This window comes from Taudactylus pleione, unplaced genomic scaffold (assembly GCF_031769625.1).
Source record: "Taudactylus pleione unplaced genomic scaffold, aTauple2 ptg000671l, whole genome shotgun sequence".
Classification (NCBI taxonomy): Eukaryota; Metazoa; Chordata; class Amphibia; order Anura; family Myobatrachidae; genus Taudactylus; species Taudactylus pleione.
This window is the reverse complement of record NW_028285073.1, coordinates 1994699-2013236: the sequence shown is the minus strand read 5'-3', so window position 1 is coordinate 2013236 and position 18538 is coordinate 1994699. Positions and strand designations below refer to the sequence as shown.

The 18538-nt window shown below is 46.6% G+C and overlaps 1 protein-coding gene across 1 annotated transcript; it reads left to right on the top strand.

Moving 5' to 3' along the window:
- Window positions 1–4804: 4804 nt before the first annotated feature.
- On the top strand, window positions 4805–16040 carry LOC148478195 (uncharacterized). The gene is made up of 6 exons (XM_088455767.1): window positions 4805–4906; window positions 5516–5584; window positions 6817–6917; window positions 7299–7448; window positions 12087–12229; window positions 14445–16040. Exons 2-6 carry the CDS (start codon window positions 5516–5518, stop codon window positions 14588–14590), a joined length of 609 nt encoding a protein of 202 aa, XP_088311893.1. The 5' UTR covers window positions 4805–4906; the 3' UTR covers window positions 14591–16040.
- Window positions 16041–18538: the final 2498 nt, after the last annotated feature.

The following is an 18538-nucleotide window of genomic DNA, read 5'->3' as shown; positions in this document are numbered from 1 at the left end:
CAGAGTCAGATGCGATTGCAATCACATTTGCATTTTTTGGGGGGGGGGTTTAAGTGCAGCTGCGGCTCCCTCCACGTGTTGTTCCTGGATGAGATGTGGGCAAAATGCAACTGGAGGCGTGGCTTCACTGAGTACAGACATTTCTGAAAATCGCAGCACACAATGGAGATATATTGAAGCTAATGGCAGCTTATAAGTGGCTTGGTGCATATGATTTGCTTTTTATTTATTTCAACACTTATAAATATATGTGCAGGCTTGCCCTTCCCCTGTTGTGCAGGAATCATTCTTCATTTCTGAGAATGAGAGTTCCTACTGTGTAAAGTATATTTTTAAACAATGCGTTTTATGTATTTGAATAAATGGGTGTGTTTTTCACATTTGCAGCCAATTAGATTCAGTCATCAATATAAATGTTACACTTACACCAGGGTCAGAGCACACGCAGCTCAGACCCCACAGGAGGCTGCATTTTAAACGCTTATATTTTTCAATCGATTGCAATTCTGCAATCGATTGAAAAAGGGAAAGATTTTTATATACAATCGATTGCAAATTGCATGATTGCTGCAATCTATCTCTGATGTATGGGGGCCTTTAGACTCAATTTGTGAATACACACGCACACCACTCCCTTACGGTACTTTTGCTGTGACCCTTCCAAGCCAGGTCAGATCTCTGCCCCCTAATCAAACACAGGGCCTTTGCAGTACGGGCCCCTCATGTGCAGTACGGGCACTGAGTGACTGCACTCCCCTTAACTCGTTTGTAATCAATTGTTTTCCGGTTCAATCGAGCAACTGAAGGTGTAATGATAAGCTGCAGTGTGTTGGTTATTATTGGGACATGTAAAAGGCCACCAGGTCCCGGGGTTCAGTCAAGATGATCACATCATATAGACTGGCAGGGCAGGTTAAGCATTAGCGGAATAAATGTAAAATACACCTTGAATGCAAGCCCAGTGTTGAAGACCAGGCTGGGGATTCCGGTAACGGGGAGGGTTGCAAAGTCGCCGTAGAGACCAGTGGCCACTGACCTTAATGATGAGCTCTCAGCGAGGTTAGATTTATTCGGGTGCAGCTCCAGAGGGATCAGAGTGTCAACAGCGAGTGTGCATACAGAGGTCGCCAGAGCGGTGGACCAGCCAACCACCCAGTAGTCATCAGCAGGGGGGAGCCTTCGGGGCAAAGGCCCTTGTGGGAATGACAGGCCGCGGCACAGAACCTTCCCCGCTGGGGTTATTGTTGTTGCAGGCACTGAATGTGGAGATCCAGCCGGCTGACAGAATCAAAATGGCCAACTCCCTTGATCCCTGGTACTTTTTTTGTTTTTGGAATTTTAGGAGGTCCCTCTACACCACAAGGAACCTCGGCTAGCAGGGGAGAAGCCACAGAGGTCAGCGGGGGCAGCTGGCAGCAGCCAAAGATCCGTCCGAGCACAGGGGAGTCCTGCATGGCCTGAACGATGACGTCACAGTCCTCCGCACGGGAGCAGTAACCAGAGGCCAAGGCGTCTATCAGAGAGGTAGGCCAGGGAGTCCCGGGTCCTGGGAGACAGTCGCCGGGCCTGATCAGGAGAGGAGTGGGGTTGCAAGAGCCCAGTCAGGCAGAGCAGACTGGATAGGGATGCCCAAGGAGACCCCAGATAGCGTCCCAGTGAAGAGGGAATCCGTACCTGTAAAAGGCACGGTCGCGAAGGCCACCAGTCGGGTCGCGGCTCTTGGAGAATTCCAGAGGGCTATAGGAAGAAGAGGGAGAGCTGCCTCTAATCGCGGTCAGGGGAGAGGAGGTCCGGCCGGTCACACCTCTAATTGAGCTCCAGGCTTCCTGGAGCAAGTAGGCCTCAGGTCGCAGAGGGCTAGTGGGTCCAACCCAAGCTCACAGTCCAGGTCTCAGGCACCCCAGCAGGTTCTAATATGTGTAGGCTGTATCTTATTCGCCTTTTGGATCAGAACCAGTATCAAAAAAGGTGTATTTGATCAGGTTTTGGGCAAGAGCTCATTAGGAGTGCATCTACTCAGCTCAACAGACAGGCCACGCCCCCTGGATGTGATTTATTATTGCCGACAAAACTAAGAATATTTGTTGCATCCATGTCCTAAATTTTAGTTCAAAGTTACTGGTGGCTTATTCCCTATCTCCCTGTTTATCCCATTCACTTCCAGGTGGTATTAGAAGATGATTTCTAAGGCCTAGTATAGTGTATGCCCAATGTCCTAATCTTCCATATATGACAATATTAAAGGACGCCCAATGTAGGAGATCCATTAAGAGAATTTATTTCACATTCAAAAATTAGTTTTCTTTACATTAACACAGGACAAGCGCAGGGCCTCCTCTCATACCCCATACACAGAGACTTATTTATACACAGAGTGATCATTTATGTTTAATAAGGCATCCCATAGATAAATACAGCATATAAACTGTACATATCATACATACACACATACAGGGGCGTTTTATGAGAGATTAGGGGGCCCGTGTGCATTCCCTGTGCAGGGCTCCCTCCTCTCTCCCCGGCAGCCGACTGACGCGGCTGGCCGGCCAACGCAGAAGCAGTAAACTCTGGGCACTAGAGTGTGCCCAGAGTCTATTGCGCATGCGCAGAATGTCGGAAAAATGGCCGCGGCAGACATTTTCCGGTGTTCTGTGCAACGCTGACACCCAATGCAGGACCACGGGCAGGTGAGTTTTAAATAATATGGGTGCAGGGTGTGCGGGGCCCCCGGTCCTGGGGGCTTTAGTGCCCCGCACACGCTGCACCCATTATAGATACGCCCCTGCATACATACCATACTGGCCTACTTTTGAAAAAGAGTTTCAGGGAGATTGTGAAAGCAACACCTATTAGCGCAGCAGTAAAGTGGGTGTCAGTGTTCTTCCCACTTTGTTTTTTGCGGGTGCACGTCCCGGCAAGAAACAGTGTACCACCCAGCACTTTGGGAGCCTGCAAGTGGGGACAGTATCTGGGAGCTGTATAAAAAGGAACAGATCCTACAGACTTTGCAGCTTTTTCATAATCAGACGACTGGGCCTCTAATAAGATAAAGAGAACAATTAATATATAAAATGTTATTTCAAGTTTAAATCATTATAAGGTCAGGGTTTAAAACATTTTATTATTGTGAAGACCCCCACCCGGCTACTTCTTTATGCCACCCGGCTTGAAAAATTTTCTGGGGAGAACACTGGACGTGTACTGCTTCATCTGAGAGGTGTGTCATAAAATTGATTTACAATTGTTGTTTTTGACATCGATGGGGGAGAACCAGATGGTTTCCCTCCATCGATGTAAAGGCATAACCAAATTATTATTTTTATTTTATTTTCCATATGCCGGGACATGGAGCATAGCTCTGCCCCTGGCACCCATGAAGTCCCACCCACATGTTCTGATTGGCCCATGTACCACTCAGTCAAAAGACAGGGATGACTATCGGTTGGTGAAACAATCGATGGTCATACAGTGAATAGTTTGTAACCATCCATGGCTACTTACTTTTTTACCATCGATGGCTACACCACCAATGGCCATCCCTACTCTGCCACACTAGTATCGGTAGTGGATAGAGGGCTGATTCAGCAAGGAACGCAAAGTAGAGATCGCATGCACTTGGCCAATGTTTTCGCACTGCGCATGCGTAAGTATAGGACTGCGCATGCACGAAGTAGCCAGTGCGATCAGGTTAGGGTACGCAGGCTACACGCAGACCCCTCCGATATTGATTGACAGGAAGTGCTTTGTGGGTGGTGATGAGAGGGGTGGTCAGGCGAACCTGTGCGTTGGGACGCCGTTATAGGGGTGTGCATAATTAAAGCAATGCGGCAGCATGCGCGGCGATACCGTAAGCTATACACAGGAAGCGGCCAAAATCCTGCGGCAGGTCAGGTCAACCACTATTGTGCGTATGGATCCGATGGTTCTCGATGTTTCAGCTATCTTGCCAGGTATAGAGGACGCAAGTAAAGGGAAGTGGGTAGTATTATGTAGTGCTGGGCATCTGGTTATTCAGCTGTGATTGCCGTGCGCCGTGCGTATGCATTCATTAACATATATCAACATATAAATAACTGGTAATAAATAAATATTCTCGCCGGGGGCGTGCGTGCGCACACTTGCATTCCTTGCTGAATCAGACCCAGATCCCCTTCAGTAGATGTACTCTGAAAAGTAAATAAAGGTTATACTGCGCTTAAGAATTACCCAATTACAATGATAATCAGCAAAATATCAAAAGTGAATGCCAATTTGGTATGATAAAAAAATAATAAACAAAAAGCAAAAAATATTTTAATAAAAAATGGTATATAAAATATTTTTTATTAAAATATTTTTTGCTTTTTATTTATTTTTTTATCATACCAAATTGGAATTCACTTTTGATATTTTGCTGATTATCATTGTAATTGGGTAATTCTTAAGCGCAGTAAAATCTTTATTTACTTTTCTGTTTGAAATTGGTTAGCATCCATTAAATACTGCAGCTAAGGGATTACTACCAATTAGAATTAGTATTATTTTTATATATTATCATTCATTTATTATTAATTGATTTAATTTATATTATTTGTATCTTATTTTAAAGCGCCGAGGCTATATTTTCTTTTTTAGTAGATTTACTATCCACGTGTTCATAGAGGGGGAATGGTAGATATGGGATAGATCCCTTTCAGTAGACACTAGCATAGGTCTCGGCGTCTTCTGTAACCATGGCAACCGCAGATCCTCCTAACGCATTACACTTTCAACGGTAAAACCATCGACTGTCGCAGAAAGTCCCTTCATTTCCGGTGCAGCTGTGTCGACTCTCTATGGTGAGAGGAGCAGGAAACTGCGATGTGAATTTGAAATAAACCAGGGAGGCGCGCTGCCGGTGAGAGTGAGCGTCCCGCACTGTCTGCAGGTAGGTGGCGCAAGGGAGTACGTAGCTACGCCTGGACACTGCGAGGAATATTCTGTCCTACATATTCACAACACAGCTTCCATCCTGAACAGTAAACCCTACGCATACCTGGCACTGCCGGTCTCTGACTCTGATAAACTGTAATACAGCTTCCACACAGCCCGATATATACTGTAGACATCAGACATACTGACAGTCTGTGACCCTGATACACATTCATGCCCTTATGTTTTCCTCATATACATACCTGGGTACTGCCAGTCTCTACACTAAAATGCTTCCACACAGCCCCTTAAACACATACTAGGCACTGTCAGAATCTGACCCCGATACACTGTAAACAGCTTTTACAATGGCACTTCTATTAACATCTTACACATCATACCTGAGTACTACAGATATTGCAGGGCTGCACTTGCTAAACGGACGTATACGTTCACTTCATACGGGCTGTATTTGCCATGCTGCAGGAGCCCCATGTGTACTTCAAACTACCAATAGGCAATTAAAGAAGTATCTTGACCTATGATATAACTGCAATTATAACAGATAATGTTTGGGATTTTTTTGGTAAGGAAGTGTTAATAAATTGTGTTGTTTTTTTTTCAGATGGATATATTAAAACAGCATCTAGCAGAAGATGAGGAAGATTTCTCCTATAGTATGACAGAGCTTGAGGTTGGACTTCTACAAGTTAACACTAGTGTCATTTTGTGACATGCAGTAGTAATACAGATGCTGTGTTTGTAAAACATTAGGATCATTCTGGGTTTATACAAGTTAATAGCGGACCATCCTTGCTATGCGCCAGTGCAATAGATGTTCGTTCTGAATAACACGTCTTGAGTCCTCTAAATCTACATAATTGTTATATAAAATGTTTAAGGTGCTTTTACTAGGTTCAGAGCATATATTAGTTATCAGTATTCATCTCATGCTCAGTTGTGTGTACCAGATTTATCTGACAGGATGTCTGCCAATGTCCCCTGGAAAACTTGTGTGCAGCTGACAACACCTGTGCTTTTTATGTAGCATGGTATGACATGTTACATGCACCTTCCAGCCATGGGTGTACTTGTGTTATGTACACACTGTAACAAAGCTTAGTAACTAAGGGTAATATTTATACTGCACAGAGGGCTGTCGCTATGCGTGATACATAACCTATACCAGTTAGAGAGATTTGTGGCCGTGAGCTGTTAACGGCAACACCTGTGTGCAGGAAGAGAATAATATGAAATGTCACTTTCATTCAAATCTTCACTAGCAGAAGAAGAATCTAGATCCATTACTACTGTATGTTAGACTTTTCTAATGTCAAAACTTGATATCTTTACAGTGCTTTTAACTAGGATCAGTTTTTAGTCCATGTTAAACTCCTGCTCACTAGTGCGTCCCCAGTTTTGATGTTGGTAGGGTAGAACACAGGTACTGTCCTAAGGACCCCAAACAATGTAAGTTTTTCCAGGTCTCACAGAATCACAAGTGAAATAATTAGTTCCATCTGTAGATCTTTTAAAATGTGTCAGTAAGTAATGACTACACCTGTACACCTACAAAAGTAACCTGAGAACCAAGTTTGAGAACCACTGGGGTAGAACAGTATGCAACCCATGAAATCATCAGGCTGCTCACAGCAGCACAGAGTATCTCACATATGAGAGGGATACAATTAAATGACCATTGCACATAATTTTTTCCACATGAACTGTAGCTAGTGCTATTCAATTTATGAAACTTGTCGACTCATGCTTGCATCATCTATGTCCTAGGATGTTGATACTTGACTGGAATACAATAAAGCTCTTTTTTTTTTTTTTTAATGATTGTTTCCTTCCTTTTAATAGTCTTGGAGAATACTTACAGCTTTTACATTCATTTGATGCAATATCTAATTACGTTCACTGCAGAAAATTGTTCATCTCTTCTCTGATCGAGTCCAGTCAGTCAGGGAACAGCTAAACAAGACAAAGGCTGAACTGCATGACCTGGAGACAGAGACCAGTGAAAGGTATCGCAAAGATGCAATAGAAATATGTTCCCCTCATAGAAGATCATGTTCCAATCTGTGCTTGAAGGTGTATTTATTGGGCAGTGTGCTCCTCCCAATATTTTCTCATGCAAGGCATTGCTAGTAGGGCCAACTTTCTAAATTAGATGTCATTGAGCCTGATAACGGACAATACTGTACGTATAGGATTAGGCACAGATTGGATGAACATGTGATTAAATCTTCATCCTGTGATGTTATGGATACATGTATAGCTTTGGTGATATTGCCCGAAACATCACCCAGAGTACAATTTATATCCAGCTTTGGGGGCAAACCTTTACTTATTACCACACCATTGTATGCTTCCTGCTGTAATGTAGATAATTTCCTTCTCTTTAGAAACCGAAGTAAGGAATTATATGTCTCCCTGATGGCCCAAGTGGTGGATCTGCAGAAAGCATTAGAGGAAGAGGCAGAGACCCAACAACAGCTCCAGGAGGTGACCGTTGAAATGGAAAGACTAACAGAGATGCCGCTCACAAATTCCAGGTAGTAATCTGTTTCTATAACACATTGTTCACTGCAATTAGTTTCATCAGTCATTTTACTAGAATGAATCTTTCATTCTGGGGAACTTTTCTATAGTGTACATATTGGGCAGCACAGACGGTGTAATGGTTAGTGTTACTGCCTCACAGCACTGAGGTCGTGGGTTCGATTCCCACCACGGCCCTAACTGTGTGGAGTTTGTATATTCTCCCTGTGCTTGCGTGGGTTTCCTCCGGGTACTCACTCCAAAAAATATACTGGTAGGTTAATTGGCTCCAAAACCTAAAAAAATTAACCCTAGTGTGTATGTGTGTGAGCATGTGATAGGGAACATAGATTGTAAGCTCCACTGGGGCAGGGACTGATGTGAAAGGCCAACTATTCTCTGTAAAGTGCTGCGGAATATGTGTGCGCTATATAAATAACTGGTAATAAATAAATAAATATTGGCTTCTATGCCATTTTACTGAGATCAATAACTACGGAATGTTTCACACCCCTTCAGCTTGTCATTGTCTGTTTTATGGTGTTAGAAAGCTTATGGCTGTGTCTTATAGTGCTGGGTGGAGTGGTGAGGAAAAAGGATGTACAGATGTGTCCACACACAGCTATCCTCTGTGCGCTGCAAGTCTTGTTACACAAGGCGTAAGCACCGTGTGACTTGGTAACAAAGAGCTACTTTCTACTTCAGGGTCCATAGGGTATCCACAGGATACCTTGGGGTATAGGTGTGACGTCAGTCGCCGGGCACCATAGAGTTAAGCTTTTCAGCCTCCCAGGATGCACTAGGGTCCCCCTCCTATACCCCGCCCCCGAGCCAAGGCACCTCAGTTTAGTTTGGTGCCCGGCCGGAGTCGGGTGCACCTGTCGGAGTGGGGGCTAGAAGAGCCCCTGAAGCTTTCTCCTATGCAGCTGTGGCTGCACATCTGGATGTACAGCATGGACAGTTAGTCCTGACGTCCATGCTGTCTTCCCTACACCCCCGCCGGTACCAGAACGCCGGTACCGATCCGGGGATGCTGGTGAGCATCTGGGGTCACAGCTAGCGGTGACCCCAGATGTTCCGGACCATGGCCGGATTTAAGGGGGACAAAGGTAAGCAGCGGGGTCCCGCGGTGGGTCCCCGCTGATCACATGGTCCTGAGTCCCCAGGCAGGGGGCTCCCTGGGGACTGGCTGCAGCGTGGAGCCAGGCGACCAACCTGCGCTTCCACTACCCCCTGGGACAGCGGACCGCAGCAGAGCGGTAGCGCTGCGGCGTCCCAGGGGTTAAATGCATGTCAGGGGAGCGCGCCTTCCCTGTCTCACAGCCGGCGCCTCCCCCGCTGCACACAGCCCTCTCTGCACGCTGCCGACTGGTCCTGTGGCAGCGCTCCTCCCCCAAGCCAGCCTCCTCTCTGCTCCTCGGCGGCCATCTTCTTCTGGACGCATGGTGAACGCTGCTGGAAGCGCTGGACGGAAGCATCGTGGTCTGGGTCCCCCCGCATACCTCTCCTCCGCTGTGGTCAGGTCTGTGTATGCAGCGCTGTGTCCTACCAGGCCCTGTGTCTGCGTAGTTGAGTGATCAGCGCTGTTAGTGCAGGAATTGATTTTCTTTGCATTGTATGTGACTGTGCTAGCGCTGCTGCCTGTAACTTTTCTTCTAAACTGTCAGCTTTATTCTGTCCCTGTTCTTTCTGCTAAGCCCTTGCGGTGGCGTGCTGCAGGGTGGTCTCTCGCCTTTTAACTATTTAATTGGTGAGAGGGGTCACATACCTGGTGCCATCATGTGTGAAAGTGATTTTCCTCTCCGGCTACAGTGTACTACGTGTAAAGTACCGTTAGCGGAGGGGGAGGGTAGCGCGGAGGGCTTTTGCCGGCAGTGTTTGTCCATGCCGCGGCCGCTTACGGTTACAGCACCGGTACAGGAGCCGCCCTGGGCTTGTTTCGCTCAGGCGCTTACAGCCTTAGTGGGCCAGTTAGCTTCGCAGCCCGCGTTTACACCGATGGGTTTGTCCCAGCAGTCAGTGGTGTCGTCACCCATGCACGGTTTCCCACGACAATTGGTGGTACCCCACAGTCTCCCTATTTCCCCGCTCCCGGTTTCTCAGGAGCCAGCGTGGGTTAACTCCCTGACGAGTTCTGTACAGCACTTGTCGGATGTGTTGCAAGGGGAGTCTGTGATGCGGCCGCATAAACGGCCGGTGGCGTCTCTGTCTGCTCCTTATGAGGATGACGAGGGGACGTCTGATGATGGGGAGATTCTGGATCCTTACGATCAGGAACCTCTCCACAGTAAGGACGCTGATGCAAAGTCCAAGGTATATATTCCTGGACTTATTCGGGCGGTGATTGAGGACGAAGTTCCCCCAGCGGCTAAATCTAAGTATGCCTTTTTCAAAGATGTGAAGGGCGATGCCACAGTCTTTCCTCTTTCGGGTCAGTTAGTGGACCGTTTAGAGGAGGCGTGGAAACAGCCTGGCAAAAGATACCAGCCGCAGAGACGCCTGGCGGTGGCTTATCCGTTCGCGGATAATTATTTTGCAAAGTGGGAATCCCCTCCACAGGTGGATTCTCACATGACCCGTCTTGTCCGTAGTGCCACATTGCCGATGCCATCCATGTCCTCCCTTACGGATGCTACGGACCGCAAGGTGGAGATCTGCCTGAAGTCCGCTTATTCCCTTGCGGGGGGGGCAGCACGGCCGGCTATGGCCATTTGCTGGGTTGCCAGAGCGATGGAGCGCTGGGCGGATTCATTAGAGGCTTCTTTTGATTCCGACTGTCCGGCCGAACAGGCTGAGTTGATTGGCAATCTCCGTGATTCGGCCACTTATATCAACGAGGCGGCGATCCTGGAAGGCGGACGCAGATTCCAAAAAGGGTCTGGAGGCGTTGCCGTTTACCGGAGAAGTTCTCTTCGGTCCGGATCTGGATAAGATTGTGGCCACGCTGGCGGCACCCAAATCGGCTTGTCTCCCGTCGGCCGCTGCTCCTTCTGGTTCTGGACCATCGTCCTTTCGGTCATCTATGGCCCAGGGCAGGCCCAAACCACAGTCGTTTCCTCGACAGGCTGGCCCTAAGAAATCGTCCAAGCCCTGGAAGCAGGCATGGAGTACCAGACGTCCGGCCCCCAAGCCAGATGACAAGCCTGCGGCCTGACGGTCCGGGCCTCCCTTTGGGGGATCCCAGGGTGGGAGGCCGCCTGCTGCAGTTCGCCCAGTGTTGGTCGGCCACTACGACAGACACTTGGGTTCTCGAGGCGGTCTCTCACGGGTGCGCCCTCTCCTTCCGCCACAGACCCCCGGCGCGATTCTTCACCACGGTCTACCATCAGACCGGAACAAGGCTATGGAGCTGCGGAAGGTATTGCACACTATGCTCCAGGCTGGAGTTATAGTGCCTGTTCCATTCTCATTCCAGAGGGGCCAGGGTTTCTATTCAAATCTTTTTTTGGTACAGAAACCAAATGGGTCGTATCGTCCGATTCTCAACCTCAAAGCACTCAACAAGTCTTTGCGGGTTCCGAAGTTTCGGATGGAGACCCTACGGTCCATCATTCTGGCGCTGGAACCTGGGGACTACATGGTGTCATTGGACATACAGGACGCTTACCTGCATGTCCCTATTCTTTTGCGCCATCAACAGTTTCGGGCGTTACCTTTTGGCCTGGCGACAGCACCACGTGTTTTCACCAAGGTGATGGCGGTCATGGCGGCTTCTCTGCTGCTGCAGGGAGTCCGCATGTTGCCGTACTTGGACGACCTGTTATTGGTTGCAGGATCTCCAGAGCTCCTGTTATGCCACTTGGACCTGACCATTGCACTGCTGCAACGGCACGGCTGGCTAATCAACTGGCAGAAGTCCACTCTAATCCCGTCTCGGAGGATTCTGCATCTGGGAGCCTTATTGGACTCGGGACAGCAGAGGATCTTCGTGACGGAGGACAAGATCTCTGCTTTACAGTCAAGGGTGCGCAGTTGTCTGCACAGCCGCCGGGTGTCCCTACAGCATAAGCAGCTTATGCTGATTAAACTGATATGCGGCATGCCTATATTCGGTGTGTGACTGCACTTATATCTGCATGCAAAATGCTAAGTTACAGTATCGGCGGCTGTAAAAAAAAAAAAGGCGCACGAAAAGACATTAGGCCCTACCGAGTTGCGCCACGGCATGGTGCAACTAGAAGGGCAGTTTAACGCGCAAAGAGGCTAGATGTATGTGGACACATCAGTAACGTTATGTAATTGTTGATTACAAGACGAAATAGTCTGCTATTTCAGATAAAAATATTGCGCCAATGCATCATTATTCATTTTCATTTCATTATTCATTTTTTTTGTTGTATCCTTGTATTTAGGTACATAGATTATTCAGTAAATGTTATTGTTCCCCATTTTTAAATAAGCTGCATAATGCTGCCTTTTTATCCAGCACCCACCCCCTACAATTCTGCATTGTCTGGGCAGTACAGGTGGTTAGGAAAGGTGTGCGGCGGATTGTCCTTCTGTCCTGCTATTGGTTACTTTGCTGCATCTCCCCCCTACTTTGCTGCACTGTCAGTGGCTCCAGATCTTGCAACATTGCAAATGTCCTGCTTGTGGGGAGCATCTCTGCTGTTCTTGTTGATTGTATTAGTCACACTTGTTCTGCTCTGCAGTGAAGCCCTGGAAATACGATTGAAGGAGGTGGAAGTTATCTGTAAGATGGAAAAAGAGCTCTTGGAGGAAACTGAAAATCTGAAGCTGTTACTACAGAAATCACAAGCCGGATTGGCACAGGCAATGTCAGATCATCGGAAAGGTGAGCACAGAGAGAAGAAATAAACAATGGTGCATAACTGCTGAGATCGTCATGACCATTAATTGTATTGTAGCATGAAAGGGATGTCATAACGTTAATGTTTAACATTGAGTAAAGCTAAACTGCATTTTTTTCTTTTTTCATTACAAGATACAAATGTCATGTTTATTATGTAATTCCCGCTACCTAGCATTTTATAACCTACGAGTGGTGCTCTTTTGTATGCTGTCCATGTAGAGACCAACTATGACTACACAGGATTTCCCATTTGCTTACACACCAGGGTAACCAAATTGGTAAGATCCTGCCATTCTGCATTCATTCTGAGCAGCTGTATCAGATCAGAGCCTGCTGTAGTGGTGAAGTAACCTCACGCAGGGCCCGATTCAGGGATGGACGCAGTACACCTTACTTCTGCGTTGTTTGGACACAGCAGCAATGTGTAAATATATTAGTGTATCTGCAATCCGAGTGCTGCGTCCAAGGACTGGTCGCGATGGTTGCAGCTTCAAGCCATTTGAGAAAGCCAAAGGTTATTCAGAATGGCCATCTTATCTGCGTTCATGGGCGTAGCTATAGTAGGTTCAGTGAGTGCCGATGCTATGGGGCCCAGAGGCTTTGGTGGCCCCTGACCAAATATTGTTAACAATCAAGTTCACAGAATTGCTTGCTAAGCAATTAAGTCTGGCCTGTTGCACAGCCTGAAAAGTAGACTCATCAGTTCTCATACAGGGTATAAGCAATTGTCTCTCTCTCCTCTCTCCCTGTCATTAAAGCTCCACACTATGATCCATCTCCCTTGGTCCTGTTTCGCCTTCACAGGCACAGCTGCGCTAAAAAGTGAGCCCTACACTTGATTATAACCTTTTATTATATTAGGATTAGATTAGGACTGTCCCAAAAAAGGGGTAGTGTGTTGAAATAAGCAAGATCTCTACTGAAAGTGAAATTTCCCACATTAGGAAGCATCCTTCTCAGGTAAGAGCTGGTTGGTCTCTGTCCCCTCCTCCGCTGTCTTTACACTCACTGGCAACTACATTCTTCACAGCTGTGAAGGCCCTGCAGACGTGTAAGACTCAAAAGTGGAAAATAGCGATGGAGCCGTAGAAGCTTCACCATTGGAAGATGAAGCGAAGTAAGATAAGAAGTCAATTGGATATAATCTTCTATGAACTGGAGGTCACAAAATATAAACTGGAGCACTGTTTAATAGAATTATATGAACTGAAGGACACTGTAATAATGCACAATATGAACTGGGGGCACTACAGTCTGGCCTAATATGAACTGGGGGCACTACAGTGTGGCATAATGTAAATTGGTGTCATAATGTGTTCTGGCAGGACTGCCATGTGGTATATTGTGAACTGGGGCACTACAATGTGGTATGATATGAATTGGGGCACTGGGTACAATGTTATCTAGGGCACTACTATGGCGAATAAAATTAACTAGGCCACATAACATTAACTAGGGCAATACTGTGGTAATACTTTGTGACATAAAATGAACAACCAATTTGGTGAGAGGTGTCTCTCTAAGCTTTAAGGCAGGGGCCCCTGCAAGATGGTGTTATGGGGCCCTCAAAGTACTGCCTGCGTTGCTGAGACCAGTAAATCTGCATCTTCCAACACAGAGCCTGACCTTTGGCATTTCTAGAAAACGGGGGCATCATGCGCCTGTTTCTGGGGATGCAGTTCGGCTGCACTCCTTCCTTGGCCGGAGCCAGTCAATCAGGCTGCAGCTGTAGAGCACTTGCGGGCGTGATCGCAGGACTCTTTCTCCACATGTGCAGAACGGGTCCTGAGCATGCGCAGTGCTCCCACCATCAGGTTAGGTTTACGTACTAAACTGAATAAGGCCCACAGTCCAATAGCAGTCATCTTGGCCACATTTATGGCCTGTCCATCATGTTCCTTATCTATTCCTCTGCAAGCTACTGTCTTCTGTTATCATGGGCTCAGAGAGTTATCTTGCAAAGTAGGTGGCAAGAAGTGTGAGAGTCGTAGTTGTTTATCTGTCTTTGTTAAACTCCTGATCTGTTTACAGATATATATTTGCAAATGTTATCATTTTGTGTATTTATATATTTTGAATATTGTTTGACCTGCAACTCTTGTCCATTAATCCTAGTGATGACAGCCATGTGCTTTATAATAGCCTTATAAGTTATAGTTGGGGTACATTATGTTGAGGTTTGTTTCCATCCCTTCAGTGGAAGAGGAGCTTCTCACTCTGCAGAACAGGCGCCTTGCCCAGAATTGTCCAGGACACAGGGAAGCTGATCTCCTACTTGATGCCTGTATCAAGGAAATAGAGTCACTGAACATTTTACCAGATGAGAAACGTCGCAAGAAGTAAGGTTTTTTCCTCCGATCGAGTATATTCCTTCCATGACGTAGGTTCCCACTAAGAAGGGATTTTTTTAAATTCGACTCCTAAGGGGGTGAAAGGGCTAAAATGTTTCCTCCTCCTGTGCAATGTCCTGCCTGACTGTCTCATCATGGCTGCATCACAGTTCAAGATTTAAACACCAACTATCATCCCAATGTTTTCACTGATTCCTCAATAGCTGTTGGTGAGGGAGGGTAATGTTTTACTACACAGGTGAGGGAGGGGAATGCCGAATTGGTTACAAGATGGGCGAGGAAGGGAATGTGCTAATACAGAGGTGAGTGAGTGGAATGTGTTAGTACACAGATGAGGGAGGGAATGCATTACTATAGAGGTGAAGGATTAATTTGTTACTGGAGTTGCGAGATGGCAATAGTAAATATAAGATCTACCTGGGTGAAAATGGGTACATCAGCTTGTATGTATGTATGAATATAATAAATGTGTGTTGTTGTGTTTTTCATTTTTTTTTTTTCCTTTTGAAATGTGGGGGAAATATGTTACTCTACCTTTTTTATTTGTATTGTAATTTTACGCAGTTATAATGAGAATCACCATACTGCTACATGGGTTGAGGGTAATTAAATTACCGCTAATATAACAGTGCCCCCTAGTGGCTGAATTATAATTCAAAATTGGAGAATACTTGTTTCTTCAATACTACTGTATTTAAAAAAAACAAATTCTCAGATATTAAGAGTGCAACATTATAAACCTACAAACAATCTGTACAATAAGTGTTTTCTATTTATCAATGAACAAATTAGAGCCCAAAAATTGCTGAATCAGGGTTAATTTGGAGTATTATGAAAGTTTCAGTCTCTTCATGTAAAGGTGATGGGGAACAGGCAGTAAATAGAATCATTAAGTATATTCTGGATATCCTCTTATCATGACCTGCAAAGACCTTGGAAAATTAAAATACATTATGGCCAACTTCAGTTTTCTTTTGGTGTCCCTATGGATCAGTGATTGTGCTGCAAAGTGATATATCTCTGGACCTATGAATCCACCAAACCAGGCTAAATCTCTGTACAGCAAGTGTACGAAGGTGTCATTCTATACCTGCCCATTCAGTCTAATAAGCTCCTCCCACCTAAATTATCTTGATGCAGTGCAGAGGACAGAGAGAGAGGATGGTCTATATAATTCATTTATGTATAAACCCTCCGTAATAGACAACCTTTGTTAAGTATCAAATAGTGGCCGTGCACTGCAATTCTTAGCATTGAACATCAGTAACCTCTTTATTGATCACTGTATATTGTGCATCCTATAAACTCATCAATTGTCTGAAAAAAATGTTTGCTGAGTGCATTTATCCAATGGGGTTAACATATTTTTTTTCTTTTATATTTCCCCCCCAAGATCCTTTTTTTTTTTTTTTGATTAAATAAAATTTGACCATTCTGGACTCTGTTTTGTCATTTGATAGCACACCTTTATAATATGTATGTTATATACCATTTTACATGTGTCATTTTTTTGGAGGGGTTCTCATTAGTGTGTCTGCTTGACTTGTCTCCAGCTGAGTTGACACGTCACAATACTCTCTAGGACATGGCATCATGGAGACTTTGCACGTGTCCTGGGTAGTCCTGAGGACTACCCATTTTAGTCTTGTAATCCTGCTCTAGTAGATTTTTCTATTAGCATCTACAAGGCAAGAATGTGAATTGAGTGTTATGTTCCATGAAGTTCCCTGCAGCGGGTATATGGTAGTCCTGTTCTTTTTTTAATTGTAGACTTCAAGCGGTCATCTCAGCTCTGGTTGTCCACTTTTTTATTGGAGTAGATCTTATGTGGCATAAAAAGAATGCAGGTGATTAGCTGAGGTACATATCAGAGATCGCGCTGAGCGGAAAAAAATGTGGGTCTCAGGGACCCCTCACTTTACAAAGTTGGGGTCCTACTCCACTGTTTTTGGGTCCCATCACATATTATGGGGGGTGAGGGTAGGCGGTAGTTAGCAGTTGGGGTAGAGCTTGGGGGTAAAGGCAAGGAGAAGTTGGGGTAGAGCTGGGGTTAGAGGGGAGTAGGGGCAGGCAGAGCTGGGGGTAGGGAAGGGTAAGTGCAGACAGTAGTTGTGACAGTGCTGGGGGCAAGGAGGAGGCTAGGAGCAGGTAGTGCTGGGGGTAAGGGTAGATAGCAGCTGGGGCAAGGAAGAAGTTAGGGGAGGGGGTAAGGGTAGATAGCAGCTGGGGCAGTACTGGGAGCAAGGAGGAGGTTAAGGGCAGGTAGTTCAGGGGTTAAGGTGTGGGGTGCACACAGTTGACAGGGTAAATGGGAAATACACACAGCTACACAGTCAGGGCTAGTGAAAAGAATACACACACAGACATGCAGGGGAAGGGGCCACACAGCCGGCCAGTGACATCAAGGACAGGGGCCTGACAGCTGGCAAGTGACACCAGCTATAGGGCCACATAGATGGCCAATAAACACATGTTACGGGTCACACAGCCGGCCAGGGACGGGCCACAGATGGCCGGCAACACCAGGAACAGCCAGGGAGCACACAGCTGGCCGGCAATACCACGGACAGCCAGGGAGCACACAGCCGGCCAATAGCACCAGGGAGCACACAGCCAGCCAATAATACCAGGGACAGCCAGGGAGCACACAGCTGGCCGGCAATACCACGGGCAGCCAGGGAGCACACAGCCAGCCAATAGCACCAGGGACAGCCAGGAAGCACACAGCCGGCCAATAATACCAGGGACAGCCAGGGAGCACACAGCCGGCCAATAATACCAGGGACAGCCAGGAAGCACACAGCCGGCCAATAATACCCGGGACAGCCAGGGAGCACACAGCCGGCCAATAATGCCAGGGAGCACACAGCCAGCCAGGGACAGATGCCCTTACCTTTCAGGGTGCTCCTCTCCACCAGCACCGTGTGCACCTGGGGTCAGACATGAACTTCATCTGCTCCAGGGCGTTCTTGTTTTCCAGAGACTCCCCCAGGGAGGCTGGGGCGTCGCGGCCATCTTCCAGCAGCAGTGGCACCAGCTTCCGGGTGTGTTTCTGCACCCCGAGGCCGACACCTCCAAGCGGGTGGTGCTGTCATTTCCCCCGCCCAGATCCGACAGTGGAGGCTGAGTGAGAGGAGAGTGGCTGCAGCTGAGGCAGTAGGCTGACACTCTCTGCGTAAGCGAGGAGCTGGCAGCGCAGAGGGTAGGGGAGCTGCAAGCTCCAGGGGAATTATGGGAGTTGTAGTCAGGAGAAACCTCCAGCGGCGATTGGATGAGAAGAAGCCGCCGGCTGTGATTGGGGCTTTTTTCGCAACGCACACAGACAACACACACAGTGGGTCCTGCAGGACCCGCTGAGTATTAAAAACCGGGTCCCCAACTTCCTAAAACGTGTAAAAACATGCTATAGCGCGTATGTTGCGAACACTGCATATACTGAGCCCACCTGTGGAGACATTTTCTGGCTTTGTATGAAGTGGATGCAGTGTACGCATCTTTGCTGGCACTAAAAGAAGGATCACTTTTTTTTTTTTCTTTTAAAGCATTCCTCTGCTATGCACAAGATTGTGCTGATCATGGAGTTCTCCAACTAAGCAAATGTGGTAATATGCTGACCTTACAAAACAACTGTGCCCAGTAACATACTACAAGTTAGGGAATACATGGGAGAGGAGAAGCTCGTGGAGGAGTTATGTGGTGAGATGCACGCATGTTAAAATAGTACTTGTCAACCACCATTCCATTTTTTTTCCCCTCCCTGCCATAATGCAAAGTACTGATCCACAGTGACATTTTTTTGTTCTTTGCATGTATACACCTTATGCAAAAAAGATTCTGGACTATGTAATAATATAAGTGATCAGATTTGAACTGTCTACAGTGGAATACTATCCGGCTGGAAAGGATTCTACTATCTATTATTGAGACTTATTGAGTTGTC